Source organism: Callorhinus ursinus, unplaced genomic scaffold (assembly GCF_003265705.2).
Source record: "Callorhinus ursinus isolate GAN/ISIS: 27379988/994484 unplaced genomic scaffold, GSC_fseal_2.0 scaffold2, whole genome shotgun sequence".
In the NCBI taxonomy this organism is placed as follows: Eukaryota; Metazoa; Chordata; class Mammalia; order Carnivora; family Otariidae; genus Callorhinus; species Callorhinus ursinus.
In genome coordinates this window covers 86,822,598-86,846,077 of record NW_027397064.1, presented here as the reverse complement: position 1 = coordinate 86,846,077, position 23,480 = coordinate 86,822,598, and the positions used below count along the sequence as shown (strand labels likewise).

The 23,480-nt window shown below is 35.3% G+C and overlaps 1 protein-coding gene across 1 annotated transcript in view; it reads right to left on the bottom strand.

Annotated features, from left to right (window-relative positions):
• The window catches only part of LRP1B (LDL receptor related protein 1B), a 1,894,461-nt gene that overhangs the window by 58,740 nt on the left and 1,812,241 nt on the right, over positions 1–23,480 (bottom strand). Inside the window, exons 84-85 of the mRNA XM_073905704.1 lie at positions 14,438–14,599; positions 838–871 (exon numbers count right to left, since the gene is read on the bottom strand). Coding sequence (XP_073761805.1) covers positions 838–871; positions 14,438–14,599 — 196 coding nt within the window. The remainder of the gene's footprint in view (positions 1–837; positions 872–14,437; positions 14,600–23,480) is intronic.

The following is a 23,480-nucleotide window of genomic DNA, read 5'->3' as shown; positions in this document are numbered from 1 at the left end:
TTATTTAACAAGTCATACATCTACTCAAAAAAACCCCAAACCAAGCCAAACAGAACAAACCTCTAGAAATTAATTTTAAATATCTTTGGTGTTCTCTTTTTTTAAATGTGTATCTAAAACTGAATGCACTCCCATCTATGAAGATACCTGAGGGTCTCACCATCAGCCAGAATGTTAAAGGGCCCTATAGCTCAAGAGCAGCAGGCCCGGCAATCTTACTTGATGCCACCACAGTCTGCAGTATCAGAGCTCAGGAGCTCAGACTGGACTCCCACACCCCACACCTCATCCACACGTTCACATCTCACATGTCATTCTCAGTCTCCCATCCCAACCCAAACTGGGTATTTGCCTCTCTAGCCACAGATAATTGGTTTACAGCCCTGGATTCTCTTATTCAAAGGAACTGCTAACTCTCCATGACGATTTCTTCATTATCAAGCAGGATCAACTCTGGGTCCCTCCAAACAAATAAGAAACCAAAACAACAGCCAAGAAATCACAAAGTGGGGCATGTCTGGAGTGTTACCATTTACTGACATCTAATTTAGGATGAAAACATTTAGAAGGATTCTGGAAAAGCTCTAAGATTCTTAAATATGTTGACAGGAGTGATTGTGGCTTTTCCTTCTCTGGAGTCAGTTTTTCATCTTGCATGGTTTAGGAGGCAGAAGAGATAAAGTAACTTATATAAATTTGCTTAGAATTTTATGATTATTGTCTTTGAGGGCTTATATAAGGAAATGGGAAAACAGATTTAAGAAATATTAAAATGATTATTTTTCACAGTCCTCAAATGTTTTACACAACCCAAGATATTTTAATAATTAAACTTACTGCAGAGTCCTAAATATATCTTCCAATTTCAGAGCTGAGTTTAATAAAGTAGGCAAACATTGAATCCAGGTATGCCAATTAAATAGTCACTGGGGAAAAAATGTGTGCAAAACTCTGATTAGAGCTGATAAATTTTCATCAGGAAAGTGTGTCGAAGAAAATTAGCATTTTCTAATTTATTACTAAAAATAGAAATATATCTCAAATATTTCTATAGAGAACACTGAGAAATTTAAAAGAATGAAATCCATTCTGAGCAAATAGTGCTATCTCTGAGAAGGAAAATGTAATATTGAGAAAGCCAAGTTATCAAAACGTTGATTTAAGTGCGACATGTGGGGCGAGATTTTGAAAGTACCAGCATTAAATCTCTGACAGATTGCTCTTTCAAAATGTGTATTAGAATGATAGCATCAATCATTTTAGTAATAGTCAAAAATTAACTCATAAAACTATCATGACAATATTTTTTTCAAGTATCAGAGAAGCCTATATTACTTTTGTTTATAAATCATGTTCTGGGTTGAGTCTTCCTCTATTTTTAAAGCAATCCAGCCATAAAAGGTTTTAGCAAGTAATTATTTCTGGGTTGAGTGTTCTTCTATTTTTAAAGGAATACAGCTATAAAAGGTTTCAGCAAGTAACTATTTATAAAGTGGTAGAGAGTCACTTGAGACTTGAAAGCGAGCTGACTTGCAGATGACAGCTAAATTTGGTTTTATAAGATGAGGCTAACTGAAAACCAAATAAGTGAATAAGCAGAAGATGGCTTAAAAAACAATGAGAATGAAGTGGGCTCATACAAGGTGGTAACTTTCTGACCATAAACAAGTCATCTGCCATATTTAGTCCCTAATTTCTGTCAGGGCATGGAGTATATATTAGGGTTTAATTAATTTCAACCTACTAAAATTTGCCAACATCTACAGTGTTAAAAATATCTGTTGGGTTAATATTGCCCATGCCCTCAGAATGCCCATACTTTGATAGAACTCTCAAGGCTAACAAGGTTGAAAAAAAAATCAAGATCAATAAAAAATTTTAGATAATCAGAACATGGAAGTATTTTATTTATTTGTTTATTTTTAAAGATTTTATTTATTTATTTGAGAGAGAGAGAGTGAGAGAGAACATGAGCCGGGGTGGGGTGAGCAGAGGGAGAAGCAGGCTCCTCACTGAGCAGGGAGCCCTACGTGGGGCTCTATCCCAGGACCTGGGATTAAGACCTGAGCTGAAGGCAGATACTTATCCAACTGAGCCACCCAGGCGGCCCAGAAATACTTTTTTTAAAGACAACTGAGAGCACAAAGTAATAACTCATTTTTAGAAAACTGGAATGAGTCTCATGGAGAGATGGGAGGTGAAGAATGCTGGATAAGAGGTTATCATGGAAAAGATCTTCTCCGATAGAAGTACCATTGACAAAGTTATTGTCCTCATGTTGTAGCCTATCTAGAGGGCAGGGAAGCATACTGGGAGAAGATGAGGCCATCCTAGAAAAATATATGTAGTTCCTTTGTGCATAATTCTCTTTCTTCTACCTTTCATTCTTCCATCCTTATTTCCTTCCTTCTTCTAAGCTACTCACTTCAAATATAAATGTCAAAGTAAGGATTTCTGATATACTTAAATGTGACCTCCTTTCTAGTTTTCCTTTAATATGTTACTTTGCAGAATGCATAATATATATATGTATCTCTCTCTATCAATATACTGATCAGTATAGATATATATATAGATAGAGGTTTCTACACTAGTGTGATAGAAAGAAGAAAAAATAATGGATTATATTGAAGTGATTACTGTTTAATCAGACTTCACTAAAACACTGAGAAAGTCACCTTGAAAAGGTCACCTGGCAAAATTAATATATAGTACACTATAAAAGACTTTCACTGGTCAAATATGCAAGTTTCCTTTAGGTCAGATATGCAGGAATTAAACAGATTATTGATATATAATAACCAGCTTTCCACTTTACTAAGACTTATAATCATTCTAAGATGATAGAGAATCACTTTAATTTTATTAGTAGTAGCATTTAACTTTTAACATGCTTGGAAGTATGCATTGAATTGCTGTAACTAGTCAGTAAAGTAATTTAATCCAAGATCCTTTTTATTTAGAAAGATTATTATTCTTGGAAAACATCCTTAAGGCAATGAGATAAAGTCATTACTCTTTTAGTCATGCAGTGTACTAAAAGATACTGTAGCAAGAAACTTTGATATAGTAACTAGTGTGTTTTCTTTCCAGAACACACTGACTCTTCTCTCCATTCAGACAGTAGGTAGGTTGTTAATTTACTGTGTTTTTTTCATCATCTCATTTCTCACCACCTGACCTCTAACATGTTTGTGTATTATTTATAAATACTGACGTGTACCATGAAAGCAGTTTTTGGTTTATTCATGACTAAATCCCAAGCTTCAGTGGCTGGCATGCATTAGATGTTCTATTATTATTTGTTGAATTAATGAACGGCCATTGGAAAGCAGGGCACTTCAGAAGACAGAGAACAAGAGCTGATGTTTTAGTTTTAAAACCCCAAAGGCAGTTATAAATATATGAAAATATGGAATCAGTCAACCACTCCTAAAACTAACTGAGGTTTGTCAGGATGTGTCTGTGTGTGTTCAGATGGGAAAAGGAAGGTGGGAGATGAAAGAGGAGAATTAGATGGCAAGCAGAGATGGACGTCAGCAAGTCCCAGTAAACAGGCCCTTGGAAATTTGGTCCTTGCATTAAACATACACTTAGCTGCTGCACCAATAAACCAACTGCTAGACATTCTAGACTGCCATGTGAAGGAAGGATGTGACCTGCCAAATTCTCAGACATGGGGCATTCTACAGAATTAGACCAAACTTTTCAGCTTCTAATATGTTTCCACTTTGTAGTCATAGTCTAATCTGTGTGTAAAAGTATACCTATGCAAGAAATTATTTTCTTCAGTGGTTTGATCTACTTCCTTTCATGTGATTCAATATGTAATTCCATTCTAAATTTATGGATCATTTCAGAAATTATTTTTAAAAAGCAGCTCAGACCATATTCATAAATGCCATAAAAATAATAAATCTTTTTCATACTGTGGCTTGCTTATCTGAGGAAATTGGAATAAATCTATTTTTATTATCCAAATTATATATTACCTAAATATATATAACCTTTAAATATATAACTATTTTAATTACATATTATAAATGATAGGCACTTGAAATATCTATTAAAATGAAAATTTTTTGAAAAAGCATTTGATTTAAAAATTTACAGAGGACTTTTCTTATAAATTATCTCACTTGAAACTTCTAACTCTGAGAAGCAGATAAGATTTTAACTATTATCATAATTTATTTTACAAATCATGGGTCACCTATGATGATGAAAATAATTTGAAATCCAAAGTTGTAGAATACTATTTGTTAGTCCACAATTTTCTACTTTACTAATTTTAAATGAACAAAAAAAATGTTTGAATTCCATATCATCACCTCTAAAACTCAGTATTTCTTCCTCACATCTGGATTCCAGCTTGAGAGATTCCAGAAGAGTGAACTTAGAGAGTATGTTCAGTGAAGATCCAGAAGCCCACTGAAACTATATTATATTTTATTTATTTGTTTTGTTTGGGCAAGAGATTCTTGAAAGGATTAGAAACCTGTACTACCTTCCAATGTAAGAAGAAATCAGGAGTGAAAAATTCTAGCTTATTCTAGCTATTTGTGGTATGAAAGGTACCATGGAAGGGACAGGAGTTCTTGGACTCAGACAATAATTGACGGAGTTAAATAAGGTGTCTTTCATTACATGGTCATAAACCAATTTGTTTGTTTCTGCCACTATGGTGACATATTTATTGATTTATTTTTTTATCAATTTTTATCAATTGATTTTCAAGAAAAGCTTGCCCTCACATTATTAAAATATAGATTTTCTCATTTCTCAAAAGTAATAAAGTACAAACTATTTGATCAAATTGAAAATAAAATCATATAATTACCATGGATTTAGTGATGGATCTTCAAATGGTAATCCAAATCTAAAAATTCAAATGCAGATACCTGACCTTTGGATTCATCTTCTAGTACTATTTGAACCAAGTGACTTTCTATTTCTCAAAGTGTCTTATACTTAAGATGTATCTGATTCTCTGGTGGCAAACCTCAATAAATGTGTTTTTTTTCTCCTAATAGTTAATTGTCATATAATTAAACACTTATATAATGAAAAATTATTGGCTCTATCCTTTCTATTTAACTTTTGCTCTTTTCAGTGTTAACCTCATCTATTGGAAACCAATGGATTTTAAAATATATTCACTTATTGAAATCAAACTTATAATTATATTTTTGCATTCATGAGAATTAAACTGAACAAATAAATACAATTATTAATGCATTCTTTTGATTTAAGGAAAGATCTGCTCTTCTTCACCTGATGGGTTCCATAATCATAGGGTAAATTATAAGTCTTCCCATCTTTCTTTGGCCTTTTGCACTCTGGGACTCAAAGGCTATGAGTTGAAAATTTTGGGGTTTTTTTTCTTTTTTTTTTATCTTGAGAACCAATGATGGCATCCTGATTCTTTTGCCATTTTTATCAATAATCAGGATGAATACAATTTTTTCTAACATAATATTTCCTATCAAAAGAGGTCTACCTATTGCATAAAAGAGTAATACCAGTTTATAGTGAGAAAATCTTTAATAATGAAAAACGTGAAGATTATCACATTAACTATAAGATAGGAATCTTATTTTGTTTTCTTCTATTTAAAAGATGTAAAGATTCCTGACTCATGATATTTTTCTCAAAATATGTCAGTTGACATTTCAAATCTGATATAAAGAATGTGTTTTAAAATTACTCTTAAATTTACATTTAAATTAATTGTTTTAAAAGTGGTGTTAGCAGATAGGTGCATTTAACTAGAAACAATTTGCTTGGTTTGAGGAAAGCCTCAAGTAAATATTTTTGTTCAATCTGTGTCTCTATCTGTGCATGATTTGTGTAATATATTATTTTCAAATACACATTTATATTTGCAGAGAATTATTTATGAATCCATTCAGTTTACTTAACGCCAAGTACAGCAGAATCACAATCATGGATGGTTTCTATTCATGCAAAGCCTGCCTCCTTCCTTAACCTTCCTTCCTTCCTCCCTTCCTTCTCTCCTCCCTCCCTCTCTCCCTTCCTTCTTCCCTTTCTCTGTCCCTCCCTCCCTCCCTCTCCTCCTTGTTTCATTCCTTCCTCACTCCCTCCCTCCCTCCCTCCGTCCCTCCCTCCCTCTCTCCCTCCCTCCCTTCCTTCTGAGGTCTTCCTACTGGGCATCTTCAGTTTATTTCAATACAAATCCCTCTTCAGACAGTTAGTAATCATTACTTGTGTGACAAGTTATTTTCAACCTTTAAATAAGCAGTTTTAAGGCTTTCATTATTTTTCATATTATTTTGTAAACTCATTCTTCCTTATGTTGAAAAAGAGGGGTAAATATTATTGGTAGCCCTAATGTGGCATAAAAGTAGAGGATTAAACCATCTAAACTTGGCATGATTACTGAGTGAAGCACTGTTTCAAGAATGTTGTGAGACTAGACTTGTCTCAAAATCAAATGAACCTGGCATGGAAAGAAGTTACTGCTATGATGCCAGAAGAAGTAATTAAGCATTCTTAAAGATTTTTTTCCAATAGTAGTTACTGAAATTATTAAACATACTTACTAATATTCCAAGTGTAAGTTAAGTGACATAGAGATAAAGTTTATCTCTTATAAAATTAACTTTATAAACACATTGCTGGCATTTTAAACAATTGCATAGAAAATAATGGTAATGCTCCTAAATAGTATGGAAGAAAGTCCATTTCTGATCTTCGATTCTTTTTGGCAATGTAAGTCTAAGTTGCAGCTTTGTCTAGCTTTTAATCTGCAAAGATATGCCACTGTTTTTTTATTCACCAAAAATTATGGGGACAAGTAACTTCAAAGAGCTTTTATACTGATATATCCCCAATGCCTAGAACAATAAATAATACCCCACAAGTGTTCATATATATCAGTTGAATAAATAAATTTTAATAATCACAACAATATGTACTTTGACTCACATATGACATATTCTCTGCTTGGAAAAAAATGCCTCAGTTTCCAATAAATTCTTTTTTTTTTAAGATTTTATTTATTTATTTGACAGAGATAGAGAGAGAACACGAGTAGGCAGAGCTGCAGGCAGAGGGAGAAGGAGAAGCCGGCTCTCCGCCGAGCAGGGAGCCTGATTCGGGGCTCGATCCCAGGACCCCGGGATCATGACCTGAGCCGAAGGCAGCCGCTTAACCGACTGAGCTACCCAGGCGCCCCTCCAATAAATTCTTTTTATATGAACACATTTCCCCTAAATCTTTTCCCTCTTACTATTTTTACATTTCCAAATGATAGCATAATAATTTTAGATTTATACTAGATCAAAATTGCCTTCAATAATATTTCTATAATTCTGACAATTTCCTCAAAACTACCCAGAGCAAGATAAATAAAAATAATATATTACCTTATCGTTAGCCTACCATTCTCCATCATAGTCACATGAGAAAAGACATGTATTTATTTTTCTTTACACACATTAATTCAAACCTAATTCTATTTTTGCATCATATTTTTCTCCAAACTGAAAATACAAGCACAGAGTTTCTCAGGGAATGTAGGTCTTCATGAGCTGCTGAATAAAGGTGGCCCAGAACTGTTTTAAGTGGTATCCTGTCAGAGCACAGACAAAAAATTGGCCTAGCTGGTTGGAAACCAGACCTTTCTACTTTGTTTACATTCACTTACATACCTAATACTTTCTCCTAAGTCCAAGCACTGAGTTAAGCCCCTCCAAGATTGCTAAGGTATGCAAAACATCATGGCCTATTTCATATTCTAAGGGGGTAGAAAGTCAAGAACACGTATAATGATATAAACATCATATGAAAATGCCAAAGAGAAGTGCAGGATGTCCTAGGGCAAAGGCAGCTTCAGAAGACAAAGTGGGAGGATTAGAGAGGGTTAGCAGACATTAAGGAGCCCACGTGTAAAGACAAAGACATATGAAAAATTTAAAGGGACACATTTTAGAGACCGTGAAAGACCATGAACAGGTTTTCACGGCTGGAAAAAAAGATACACAGTGAATGTGTTGTAGTAATGCAGGCAAGAAGCCTGAATAAAAGCAGTGCTTGTCTTCTCACCAAGAGAAAAAGAAATGGAGGACCCTCAGTAGCCATGGCTCCAAATGACTGTCACTCTAGATGTGAATGCTCTAAGAATCTTGAATATTTGCATACTTAGGAAATAGCTAGTTCTGATAATTTCACTTTTTAACTCATGATGCTTTCTTGAGGTTCTAGGCTCAGTTCTAATTGGCTTCATACTAACAGGGACAACAGAATAAAAACATTTTATTCTATTTTCCTGGTCATTATTAAAATCCTTTGGTCTCTTCTGCGTGGGCCTGCCATTGGCTTCATCAAGATTAAAATTCTTTTTTTTTTTAAAGATTTTTTTATTTATTTATTCATGAGAGACAGAGAGAGAGAGAGAGGCAGAGGGAGAAGCAGGCTCCCAAGGAGCAGGGAGCCCGATGTGGGACTCGATCCCAGGACCCTGGGATCATGACCTGAGCCGAAGGCAGACGCTTAACCATCTGAGCCACCCAGGCACCCAAGATTAAAATTCTTATTAACACCTCTATTCAATGGAGTAGAAACTGGCAACCATCAGGTTGAACCAGTGCGTGACCTGAGCTTTGAGTGTTCCCATAGTGAGCCTAAAAAGATGCAGCAGAATGGGCAGGATATCAAATGACAGGAAAATACACCAGGAGAAGCTACTTTTCGAGTCAGACCCACAAGGCTATAAATTGTGGCTCCTATGTTCTCTAATGGAACCGATTAAGGAGAATGTCTTAATCTCATTTTTGGCAATTGTAAAATTGGATTAATAATACTTCACAGGGTTGTGTGAGAATATATGTTCAGAGAAAATATTGTTTAACAGCATATTTCTCTGTGACCAAGACATAATACACTACTAGTGATTTGTTATTTCTCTCGTCAACTTTCCCATCGGAAAATCAAATAGAAACAGAAAAGGTAAACTTCAAAAGGCTTTCCCTTCTGGACTTTTGCAAATTCTGTTCCACTCACTGCTTCTCTTCATCTAGGTAGCTGCTTCTTCCTTCTGGACTCAGCTTTCATGTCACTTCTTTCAAGAAATCTTTCCTATAGGCTGAATTATCTTTCTGTGCTAACCACTGTATTTCATTAGACTGCCTTTGAGGTAACTTTTATCTTTTTCAGAATCACACATAGATTGCAAACGCATTGAGGGCAAGAAATATCTCTGACATCGCTGTTTTCTCAGTGCCTAGTAGTGACAGGTCCATTGTAAATACCAAATTTGTTTACTGACCAATTGACTAATGAAACAAAATTGCTCTGCAAAGCAAAAATAATCCCATCATGTCATCATATATGGTAGGCACACATCTATGCTTCATAACTTCTATAATTACTTGATAGGCGATGGTTCTAATACCAGTTACAATAGATGAAATGTTTGGATTACTGTCAGTTACTCCTAATTTTATAAACTTGAGATATTACTTCATGTTGGCACTTATTGCAACCAGTGGGACTAAACCATACAGGTGTATTTCTAATAAACTAAGTTCTAATTTAAATTATAATGGCTTCCCAAGCAGATTACTAGAGAATTTTAAAAATATCAATGAGAGGACAAACAGATTGCCATTTGATTTTAACACCAGGCCCTTAGACACAGACTGAGTTGGTCCTCATTGGCCCTTTTGCCCTAATGTTACTAACTACTATTAACCACAGATATTGTTATTATTTTTTAAAGATTTTATTTATTTATTTGAGAGAGAGAGTGAAAGAGAGAGAAAGCACGAGAGGGGGAAGGGTCAGAGGGAGAAGCAGACTCCCCACTGAGCAGGAAGCCCAATGAGGGACTCCATCCCGGGACTCCAGGATCATGACCTGAGCCAAAGGCAGAAGCTTAACCGACTGAGTCTCTCTCTGTCAAATAAATAAATAAAATCTTTTTTTTTAAAAAAAGAAGAAGTTTAACCGACTGAGTCACTGAGACGCCCCCCTCAGATGTTATTGACCTCATATTTAACATCCAGATGTAAATGTGAAATGCCATGCTTATTATTATTTTTTATTTCTACTAGAAATCCTTGCTCCAGATCTGCACAAAATGGAGCTATGTTTGTTCTTAAACAACTTACTTAAAGAATACTCAATTTTACTTTGCTATTATTTATCTCTGTCTCTCCTCCCTGGGTGCTTCTGTTAAAATTAATTTGCATTTAGACCTCAGGAATTTATATTGCCATTAGAATTGTGAAATGTTTTTACTCAGCACAACTAAGAACTGATGTTTTACCTCCCACTAATGGACCTTTAATTAGGTACTGTAATGAACCATTCTGTCATTCCTTCATTTATGGAGAGAAGATTTTGTATATGCAAGATACAATTTTGACAGAACACCAGGTCCACTGAACCTTGCTGACTCACATATAATATATCCTAAATTTATTATGCTTTTTTGTCAGCTGTTGGATTTATTATTTTAATGACACTGTCCACAAACTTATTTTGCTGCCAAAGAACAGCATCACCATGTTTGTTGACATCTTGATCAACAATTCCTGGGGTCCAATTCTGATTGTAGTATTACCACTTCAGGACCTTGAGCAAGTTATTTAACCTCTGTCTAAGGATTAATTGGTTAATTTTAATAAGTGTTTTGCAGTAAAAGGTGAGAAGTGCTATGACTGTTAATAGTGATAATAAAATGATAATGCAGACTTTTATAATGCATCAGGCTACCTCAGACTGTGATTCTATTAAGTTGCCAATTAAAATATATGCTAACTGAATTTATTCTTTTTAAGAAACCAAATCGTTATAATGATGGCCACATAGTATTTTTTTAACTTAGATCAAAAAGAATAAAAATGGCAATGCTTCAACCTAAAAAAAATTTTTTTAAAGTTAAAAAAAATCAACGTTCTATGATGATGGACCAATGGGGAACAGAAAAAAGCTGCATAGAAAAATACCAGATGGTTGTATCCTGATTAAATGTAGCTCTTATACATTAAGTTGATTATTCTTTATTAACTTGTCTCCAAACTGCTTTCATTTATTTATCTATGATTATTTATTTATTTGACAAATGCCATTGTTGGGTGTAATGTCAAAGAGGTCATCCCAGACAAATAGGAGGAAAGCACACAATTAACAATAATACCAGATTAAAGTGAATAGAAACAGACAGAGGTAAAGAAGCAGTGACTTGAAAATTCAAAAGAGAAAGAGGTTGATTCTCTTGGGCAGATGTGAAGAACTTCACAAAGGGAACGGCCTTTAAACCGGACAGGGACAGATAGCATTTGGCATGGAGAGTTGAAGGTGAGGAGGAATCCAAAGAAAGTGCATTCCAGAGGAAGAGAAAAACAGGAGAAAGTCGCAATGCTAGGGAAATTGACATATGGCGAAGCAGGGTAAGTGTGGTTTTACTAGAATAAGAGAGAAAGTAGTCTGGATAGTAATGAGGGTCTGCATTGCATAGGGGAGTAGTTGGTGTTGTCCCTGATCTGCTTGGAAATCATTCAGGGTTGTGAGAATATTGGAGCCAAAAAGAAAAAGCCCATGAGTTAGTAGGCAGAAGTTGTGCTGGAATATTCTGCCCTGTTGAGAGGAAGGAGGAGGAGGGGAGAGCCATGAGGACGTAAGCAAGGTGTGACACCCACACATGACTGGATTGTTTTTGCTAGATAAACTCTGCAGGCCTATGACACATATCATTTAAGAGATAACTTAGGAAAGCAATGTGAAAAGAGCATTGGCTGAGGGTAGTGGCATTTATATATGTCAAGAGGCTGGCCTACATGAGCAGAATATACACTTAGAAAAGGAAACACCAGTTTGTAATCAAATTTGTCTCTACTGAAGCAGAAGTGACCCCCTGCTGGAACATCAGAAGGGAAATATTTAATATTGCTCTTGACTCTCAAAATAAGTCAGTGCATATTGCTTGATTCGATGCTGTTCCACGTACTTCCTGCAGTGAACAGAGACCTAGGCTACTCTCTGGGAGGGCCTCAATGACATCAAACCATCTGGGGGTCAAAATGTTGAGTAACTTTTAAGGGTATGGGATCTGGAGTTGGATTACCCAGGCAGAATCCTGACTCTCCCCTTTACTAACTGTGTGATCTTCAGGAGGCTCTTTGTGCCTCCTCAGTAGCATCCTCTGCAAAATGAGAATAAAAGCAACACCTAGCTCATTAGTGGGATTAAATGGATTAATATAATTAATGCAGAAAAAGAAGTAAACACAAGAATGCCCAGATATGGAAAGATCTCAGTAAATGTGATTGAGACAGAAAACCATTCTTCTTATTATGAATACAACATGTAGCTGTGGCTACTCTTTTGAGAATAGGTACAGAGGGAGCAGAGGGAAAACATGGAGATCAGTTAGTAATTATGCAGGTAAGAAATACTGGAAACTTCAATGAAGGTAGTGGGGATGGAGCTGGTGATAAGTGTTCAGATTCTGGGTATGTTTTAAAAGAAAAAGTGAGAAAGAAATTGGGGTGTAAAAGAAAGAGAAGTCAAGAATGAATCCAAAATAGGTGAATGGGAATTAAGGAGTACACTTGTGGTGATGAGCCCTGGGTGAGGTATGGGATTGTTGATTCACTGGATTATACACCCGAAACTAATATAACACTGTTTGTAACTATAGTGGAATTAAAACAAAAAATAGATATGAAAAATCCTTAAAAAAAATAATGAAGTGGGTTAGATTTAAAAAAAAAAAAAAAAGGATGAATCCAAGATACTTGGACCTGAGAGATGAGTGTTTCTCTTTATAGATACAGGGTAAACAGTGGTAGAAGTGATTTTGGGTGAGAAAATCAGGTTAATTTGGAGCCAACTCAAACTGTCAAATAGACAATTAGGTATAAAAATCTGGAATTCAGGTGGGAGTTTCAGCTAGAGATAAACATTTGGAATCATTTGTATTTGGATAGTATTGAAGGTCATCTGATTAGTTGAAATCATCTAGGCATCAGGTTTCAATCTCGGTCATATATGTGAAACACGTGGAAAATCTTAAATACTATTGCAGCCTAACAGAATCAGAATCTTTGGAGGTGATGTTTGGGAAACTGTATCTTACAAAACTGTTTATAAAACTGTTTATTCTAATGGTTCGATTTGTACGGAAATCACAGGCTCGAGATGTGAGTGTTTTTGAGAAAAGAGAGATGTAAGTACAGTCATGAGCCACTCCAATGTTTAGAGGTCAGGGAGATGAGGGGGAACCAGCAAAAGATGGTGAAAAGAAGCAGCCAGTAAAACTGGAATGAAAACACGAGAGTGGTAAAGACGAATAAAGGTGTTTTAAGGGGGGAGTGATTAACTGCGTACGGTGGGATAGAATAAGAATTGATAATTGGCCATTGAATATGAGAACATGGATGACAATAAAATAAATTAACTTGACTTTGATGAAAGCTATTTCAGCAAAATAGTGAAGATAACAACCTGCCAGAGGTGAGGTCAAAAGAAAAATGAGAGGAACTGTAGCATATAACAACTCTTTAGAATAATGCTACAGGTCAAAAAAAAAAATAAGCAGGGAACTAAAGTTGTGGGTAGAAAGAGATATGGGCACAAGACAAGGTTGTTCAAGAAAGAACTAGGGAGAGAGGAAAATATTGATAAAGGAGAAAGATGGGGACAGTTGTAAGAGATGTGTCCACAAGTAGCTAAGAGGGATGGAATGTATGAGTGGATAGTATAGCATTAGAGGTAGCACAAGGTTCCTACTCCTAAGAAGACAGAGTCTATGGATATAAAATAAAGTAGTTCGAGAGATGTGATGGTGGGAGCTCATGGCAGTTCTCTTTAGATAGCTTCTATTTTGATCAGTGAAATAGAAAGCAAGTTCTTGAGTTCAGGATGAATTTGGGGAGCAGGGATCGGAGGTTTGAGGAGAAAAAAGAAGACCTGACAGACATCTAGGAGAGTCAATAGATTAGCACAACACAGTAGAAGCTATAGTAAGTGCCCATTTGAAATTGGTGATAAAAACTCAAGTGAGACCTGTCTGTACGATTATGTGCTCTTCTTCAGTGGCATCCAGCAGTGGGGCACCCGTTCAGAGCAGATGGAGAACTGGATTTAACCATGGTTACAGTTTTCTAGGGAAGTGCAACAGAAGGGAAGAAAGAGCATGAGAACTGAGGGTATATACGAGGGCATGATTACAACGATGGATTCGAGAATCTAAGCTGGGGAAGGAAGAAACATTGAATCTTTAAAACGAGAAGGATGAAGAGGACCAATGTAAAGAATAGTTGGAGTTAGGGTGATGGAGGGAGTGAACCTGAAAAATAAGGGGTTGCTGAAATTGAGGTAATGGAGGGAACATTGAGATAAGAGAATTACTTATGGTAAATATCAAAGTCTGTTGGGAGATCGTCTCGTAGGACTTGCTTTCACTTACAGTACTGACATCTGTCCCCAGTGTGTTCAGGCTGGCAGTGGCAGTGAGGCTGGTTCCCAGCAGTCACACTGCAGGTCCCTCCATTTTGACAAAAGTCCTCACAGACCGTCTTAGCACAGTTTGGTCCAGTGAACCCCAGGGCACAGCTGCAGGTGGGTCTCCCTGTTGGAAAAGAAAAAGGAACAAAAAGGAAATTATTTGACTAGAATGGTTTATTTTCACAGCATCCTCACTGGATAAGAAACAGGGAGCCAAGATTCTGGTCAAGGTTTGTCCACTACTTAATCTGTGATTTTAGGCAGTAACTTGACCTCTGTGGGTCTTAGTTTTCCCATGTTCCAGTGAAGCCTGGATTAGAAGATAACTCAGATTCACATCAGGTAAAATAACCAGAGCTCATTTTATGAACAATTACATATTTATGCAGTTGTGTTATGTTCTGAAATGCTTGTTTTATTCTTTGTACTTCTCTGTTCATGTCCATTTTGCTTTTTCAATTATTTTTATTCTATTCATATAGTAATGCAGATTGTATTAGCCATTAGAATATAAAATAGAGACAATCATATTGCTTTTTTATTCTTTTTTCTTTCTTTCTTTCTTTTTTTTAGTGTTCAACGATACATTAGTTGCGTATAACACCCACGTGCCCTCCTTAATACCCATCACTCAGTTTCCCCATCCCCCCAACCCCCGCTCCTCTGAAACCCTCAGTTTGTTTTGCAGAGCCCAGAATCTCTCATGGTTTGTCTCCGTCACTGATTTCTTCCCCTTCAGTTTTCCCTCCCTTCCTCTATGGTCCTCCACACTATTCCTTATGTTCCACATACCATATGATAATTGTCTCTCTCTGCTTGACTTATTTCACTTAGAATAATCCCCTCAGACAATCATATTTCTGTGTTGAATCATCAGGTACCACCACTGCTAAAGCATGAGTTTAGACTTAAAAATAAATATCTTAATACGTTTAAAGTGGGTATGGCATCTATAATACTTATGCAATTATTTATTTTAGTTGATGTAAATATACATACTGCATTTAGTATATAAGCACTTAGTAAGTCCTATTTTATTTCATTTTGAGATTTTTTATTCATGGGAAAGGACTGTCGCTTGTAGACTAGTAAGATGATTTAAAGTCTAATGTTAACAGCACACAAGGGCAAATCTAATGGATCATTTGTAGATACTTTTCTTTATTTGCTCGGTGGAAACTAACATCACAAGTAAAGGTGAACAATCCTTTAAGGTGTTTGGAACATAACACAGTTAACTGTTACATCAGGAATGAGTCTCTCTAACTGCCTGGAATGTCAAAGGCTGGGTGGAAAATGGAGTACAGAACTACCTCTGTAAGAGAGATTAAGGAAAACAAAATGAAATAATGGCCATCATTTGTAATGGAGAAAAGTGAAGTTTAGAGGTTGTGCAAATGTAAAGAAATAACATGAAAGAGAATAAAAAAGAAATTTAGTTATAGATCTGAATTAACTAGGACTTGGAAATGTCACTCAGGTGAAAGCACCAGAGAATATCCAACCATCTCCTCTCTCACCTTTGTAGACATGAAGCATAATTAGAATGGTCATAAAAATGTATGAGTATAAGGCTTAGATTTGAAGTGTGAAAATGATATGTTTTCTCTATTGCCATAGATTCTACATTCTATATTTTTTTGAAAAGCATTCATAAGTGAATAAAATGCCTTCAAATAAAATCCACCTGTATTTCCAAGGGAATAAACAAGTTGAGGTTCCACAACCTATTTATTTATTTTGCCTTGAAAGCTCTCCACATACTTAAACATAGTTGAAGCTATTGCTTCTCAATGAACAAAGTTACATACATTTTTATGGTGAGTAGCATTGCTTTATAACTTATGTATAAATGTTATTAGTTTGGTGGCAGATAAATGCCTATTAATAGGTTGAGAAGCAAGGTAAATTTTACGTACATTAAAAGCTGAGTCACATCATGTTTTCTACTCCCAGAAAATGGCTTTAAAACTTTTAGCTAATTATTTTTCTTAATAATGGTAGTGAGTTTTCTAGTTGTTGCTTACATATAGACAAAATATCTTCACGGGAACAATAATGGGTGAAAAACAAAGACACAAACAAGAGAATGAATAGTGGTAGAAGATGAGGAGGACAGAGAATTGTTGGAACACAGTTACTAAGGAAAATGAAAGCTCCGAACAAAAGTAATTCCTCTTCATCAACAAGAAACAGTGAATGCCTTACAAAGAAATAGAACATATAAACAGGGACACAACTTAACATGAGCTAAATGTGAAACAGAACAGAAAGTACAGGAGAAATCAAAATGCATTAGAATAATCACAAAAAGTGCCATATGGTGGAGGACTTAAGCACCGTAGATTTATGTTTTTCTACATTATTTTCCAGGTTTTTAAAAATTAGGAGTGAAAAACATTGAAGTGATAGAAGTTTGAAAGAAACAAATGCAACCCACTAAGGCACTTGAAAACTATCCCAGTCACTGTGAGAATGACACCATGCTTTTATCTCATCCACAGCTGTTTTGAAACTAGGGTGGAGTGACCAGGTTGTCCCCCACCTCTCCCTGCCACCAGCCTATGCCTCACATCATTTAGATTCTGGCTGAATTATTTTCAAAAGGCTTCTTTCTCTTCCTTTAAAAAGATTTCTTTTTGACAAGTAGAAATCTTCATATTCAGGGGAACATTACCAACTTGAAGCTGTGTGTTGATACAGCAGATCTTTTGTTTGCTGATGGGAAATGAACTACATGTCACAGAATTTTATAATGGGCTTCATCTAATATTTTCACGAATCTCTCTGGGTGCACCCTAACAAGTTGCACTGGATTTATTTATAAAGATTTTTTAGGTAGCTCAATTTGATTTTGGCATTTGAAAAGGCAACGATACTGTTACGATGACTAAGGTATAGATTTATAGCAGTGAAGCGTCCAGGGAGTTTGGGAGTTGACAGCCTACAAGAGTAGTATAATCAGAAAGAGCATCAATTAACCGGAGGAAGGAGGGGGAGGATCAGTCTGCATTCTATAGCATTCAGATCTTTAAAGTGTGGGTTGTCAGACTGCCTGGATATAGACTATCTGTGCCAACTACCTGTGGGGGGGACCATGAGCATCACTTCTCTGCTTCTTTATGCAAAAAAATGGGGATAATAATATGGGGTTGTGGTGTAGAATCAAGTAAATGAGATTATACATACAAAGCATTTCTAAAGGTACTAGGCACATAGAAGGCACTCAGTGACACTTTAGCCCTAATTGTTTATTATTATTATTGTTGTTATTTCTACTGAGATTCACCATTTATTACTTTGTAACTGTGTCCTAAAGAGACACTGTAACATACTAAGAAAATCTTTTGGAAAATTGTCTTAAATCACACATTTTATCTCCATTAATTATTTAAGATAAAATTAAATTTGAATTTGTATGGCAGCGATGGGATAAAGCAGAAATTCCCCATCAAGTCTCAGACTTTAGCAACTTTAACTTTGAAGGATAGGTCTTTTTCTCTCTTTACTTTCTCAACATGCTTAATTCTACACTTAAAAAGAAGGAACACACAACAAACACAAACAAAAAAAGCATACCTAGTATTTTTATCAAGTCCATTTGCTTGTATAACTTCAAATTTTGATATATACTTGAACTTTTTTTTTTAATTTTTATTGTTATGTTAATCACCATATATTACATAATTTGTTTTGGTGTACTGTTCCATGATTCATTGTTTGTTCATAACACCCAGTGCTCCATGCAGAATGTGCCCTCCCCAATACCCATCACCAGGCTAACCCATCCCCCCACCCTCCTCCCCTCCAGAAACCTCAGTTTGTTTTTCAGAGTCCATCATCTCTCCTGGTTCGTCTCCCCCTCTGACTTACTCCCCTTCATTCTTCCTCTCCTGCTATCTTCTTCTTTTCCTTTTTTCTTAAAATATGTTGCATTATTTGTTTCAGAAGTACAGATCTGTGATTCAACAGTCTTACACAATTCACTTGAACTTTTTAAGAAAGAGTCTACACTCACAGCTGCCAGTTCTACCAAATATATGACAACATCTTTGATCATAAAGTCACATTCCAATCCTTTACTGGGTTTACAGTTTTTATTTTTTCAATATACAAAACGATGTATCTTAATCTGTTACTTCTCTTTGCTATTTCAGAAGACAGGACAGATCCCTCAATATGGAGGTATTGTTCACATAAATCAATTCTGATTCCCTTGTGGTAAAAAAGGTTTAGGGATGGAGAAGTTAATGTGCGTTTCCTTTACTGTGTATTTATGTACTCTTGAAAAGCTTATCTCTGATCTCTTAATCCCTAAATCCACTGATTTCTTTTCAATCATCCTCCTCCTCAAATGTTCTCCATAATTTTACACATTTTATTCTTGAAATTTATTTTTTATTTTTTATTACACATTTATTGCACATCTACTCTTAAAAAATTCTGTCTCTACTTGGTTTCTAAGACACTACCATTGTTGATTTCCCTTTTTTTCTGACTGTCCTTTTCAGTTGCCTTTGTGTTTTCTCTTTCTGTCTCTTAAAATATATTCTTCTAAATTTCTTTTTGGTGATACAGTTTCATGGCTTCAACAATTGTCTCTCTATCCAAATATTTCAGTCTCAATTTTCTGACTCTGGGCTCATTCTCCTTCCAAAATGACAGACCTTCATTCTCAGTCTTTGTCATATGCCTCAGTGTGTCTCTGCCTGAACCTCAGTAGGTTCAACTCTCCCATGAGCCAAAAGAGAGAAAATTCGGGATGCCTGGGTGGCTCAGTTGGTTAAGCGTCTGCCTTTGGCTTGGGTCATGATCCCGGGGTCCTGGGATCGAGTCCCACATCGGACTCCCTGCTCCGCAGGGAGCCTGCTTCTCCCTCTGCCTCTGCCTCTCTCTCTCTCTCTCTCTCTCTCTCTCTGTTTCTCATGAATAAATAAATAAAATCTTAAATAAAAAAAGAGAGAAAATTCTTCTCATAAACATTGGCATTGTGTATGGTAGCATACACAATTTCTGAAGACTAGGTTCTCCCAGTGCTAGGTCTGTTCCATATTTAAGTTGGACATTGTATGTTAGCAAAGGGCCTTACTAGCTGTGTACAACAAATGGAGCTTAGTTTAATTGCTCCATTAATTTATTATTAATTTATCTGCTTCTGTTCATAGACAAATGGAAACTGTTTGCACATATCTTCAAAATTGTGCCAGCAAATTTTCATGCAACAAGGTAAATAAATAATAAATGCTGAGATTTAACTGGATAACCAGTAGTAGCTAATGTCAAATATGGTGAAAATATAACTAAAGGTGCTGATCATCTATAATCAATAATACATATTATTAAAGAATATTCATTGACATGACTAAAGATTGTATTGCTCATAAGAAAAATAGAAATGTCTTGGATTCTCACAGAGTTCTTGAAATTTCGCCGGTCTTACATGGCCCTTACATACCCAAACTAGCCTCAGTAAAAATGGGTCATCCTGAAATATTTCATAAGAATATTTAACAGGAACTAAATAATAAATTTAGTGCAAAGTTAAATCATTTGTTTTTTGGTATTAGACAGACCTGGAAATCAAATCTTATTAGATATTTATTAATTATGTGGCTTTGCAAAACTTACATTTCTTCACTAGATCTCATTTTGCATCTCATGTAAAATGGTGCTAGTAATGCCTACTATGTGCTGGTAAAACACATGGCACAATGTCTGCCACATAGCAAGTACTTAATTGGTAGTGTTATTACCAGTAGTTGTGTGGGTATTATTATTACTATTAGTATTTTTATTAAACAAATTACCAACCTAGGTTATTATTTAAACTTCGTTGAGTACATATGCCTTTATTAAGAAACTACATATGGAATCCCAATACACAGTTTTTCCATATGTATTCTTTCAAAAATAACATATAAATATATATTCATATATACCAGCTCAAAATAATGTTTTAAAATACATAATAAAAATGGAATCTTTTCTATTACATAGATAGGTAACTGCATGGATATTATAATGATTCACCATTGGTCCTTGTTAAATGAGCATTAAATTTATATGATTTGGTTATAGTTTACTTTTGGATAAATGAACCTATTTGACTATATGCTACTTTTGTTATATAGTCATAGCCAGTGATTTCTCTGATGTGAGTAGACAATCTTGTTGATTTTTAGTGATAATAGGCAATGTCTTGGAGCATTGACTTTGGAATAATCTAGATTCTTGGATTCTAGTTATCTTACTTAACCATTCTAGCTCACATCTAAAAAATACCACAATGTAGACATCATTGAGTGATAAGGATTAACTAAGGCAATATGTCTAGGGAATTTGCCATAGTTCTTGGCATTTATTAAGCATTCAAAATGTAGTAGTCACTATATTAAAATTAGGTTTGCAAAATTTCCAAAATATAATTACTGAATATATATCCCATGTAGAAATGACTATTTACTTGCTAATAATTTTAGAGTAAAACTTGCTGTGTACCTTTTGGTCTAGTAATATATGAATAAATATCAATCAATCAATATGCTCAAAAGCATATATTCTTATTTGAATATTATAAAGGCGCTTTTTTAGTAATTTGATGTATTACTGGTGTCTTTTTGAAAGCTGGATTTATTTAATAAACAGTTTTTAAGCTGATTATAAAGATGCTACTCATCAGTGTGATTTAATCAATATTGTAAGTAGAATTACTTCTCTGCTCAACCTTGGACAAATAAATCATTCCTCTTTTTTCTATATAAACATAATGCTAGAAAATTTGTGGTTGATTCCCATGAAGGAATGCTAGCAAAAGTAATTACATGTGAACTTCCTATGAGACACTGACAGTGTTTATTATTTCTGAGGGGTAGATACCTACCTGCTAGTAAGCATCATTAATCAGTTCTCTTTTCAAGAAATTTATCTGAATTCATACTCATTTGTCAATGTGAACCATGCATCTTACCCTATTTAATTTGGTACTCATTGAGTGAGTCCGGTGCTTGTAAATTTTTAGCCCTGGTTTTAATGTTTTCTACCTAATTAGTCTTCTATTTATGCAGTCATTGTTTAGTTCAAATAGTCTGATAAATACATTGAGTCTAGGTAATAGAATTTAATTGACATTTAAACTGCAGAGCATATTTACAAATGCTTACATTTAATGTTCTATGAAAAGTCTATCTAAAAGTTACATACTCTTTACTTAACATCCTTACTATTTGAACAAAAACCGCATTCTTGATTATTTTATATAGGATAAAAATAATAAGCTGAGAGGTAGGTTGCATCATTTGGTTAGATACTAGATTGCAATCAGAAAGCCCATCTCCTGATCCCTTACCCCCAAGACCACACTGCTTTGTGAAATCTGTCTTCACTTCTGACTTAGATGCAAGTAATAAAAGTTTTGAATGCTTAAAAAAATTGCTAGTCTTTCTGATAAAGAGATTTGACATTCTACTTTTCTACTTTATATAATGTTTTCCTGGACAGAAAGTGAGCGCCCATTTATACATAATTTTAGTAAGTTAACTATAGCTATCAAGTTGTCTTAAGTATCATACAGATTACAGAGAACTATTCAGTAAACCCTGAAAAAGAAAATGAGGAACTGTGGACCTTACCTAGCCCTCCCAGGTACTACTTAATATATTCTGGTATGTTTCAAATTATAGGTCACAATCTATTTATACTTCTGGAAAGTTTGTTTTCAGCCAGCTTTGTGAAAATGAGACTGAAATATTTTTGTCCTTTCTGTGAATACAAGGAAGCCAACTCAAACCTGAGATTAGTTTAGAAAGCCATAAGATGTAATAGTTAAGTACTGCTCTCACGATGTTGTCCAAATGAACCAGTAACTGACTCAAAAAGTCAATAGCAGAATTAGAATCTTACTTTCAATCTCTCATAGGTTTTTTGTGAAGGTGCAAGGACTGAGAATAGCACCTGGCACTCAGTAAGTAGTCAAATATATATTAGTTACCATGATCCTGGCAATAATAATAACAATTATTATTATTATTATTTTAATTTCTAATAATTATTGTCATTACTTAATTGTTAATTCTAACAGCAATGCATGTTAATTGTGGAACTTGGAAAATACAGACATACAAAGAAGGATCTATTTCCTCACACAAATACTTTATGTATGCATTTTTTTCCATATTGGGCTCATATTATATAAACAGTTTTATTTCTTGTCCTTTTTAACTTTAAAATATAATGAAATTACTGGATCTTTTGATGTTTCTACTTTTAATTTTTTTAAGACCTATTTATTTCTTTATTTGACAGAGAGAGAGACAGCGAGAGAGGGAACACAAGCAAGGGGGAGTGGGAGAGGGAGAAGCAGGCTTCCCGCAGAGCAGGGAGCCCAATGTGGGGCTCCATCCCAGGACCCCGGGATCATGACCTGAGCCGAGGGCAGACGCTTAACAACTGAGCCACCCAGGTGCCCCTCTATTTTTAGTTTTTAAGGAGCCTCAAAACGCCGTTTTCCACAGTGTTGTACCAATTTGCCTTCCCACCAACAGTGCATGAGGGTTCCCTTTTCTTCACATCCTAGTTAACATTTGTTATTTCTTGTCTTTTTGATACAAGCCATTCTGACTGATATAAGGTGGTATTTCATGGTAGTTTTGATTTGCATTTCCCTGATGATTAGTGATACAGCATTATTTACAAGAGCTGAAATATGGAAGCAATCTAAGTGTCTGTTGATAGATAAATGAATAAAGAAGGTATGATATATGTGCAATGGAGTATTAGTCATAAGAAAGAATGAGATTTTGTCATTGTGATGACATGGATGGACCTAGAGGGTATTACGTTAAGTGAAATAAATCAGACAGAGAAAGACAAATTCCGGGACGCCTGGGTGGCTCAGTCAGTTAAGCATCTGCCTTAGGCTTAGGTCATGATCCCATGAGCCCAAGTCTGGCTCCCTGCTCAGCGGGAAGTCTGCTTCTCCCTCTGCCTGCCCCTCCCCCTGCTTGTGC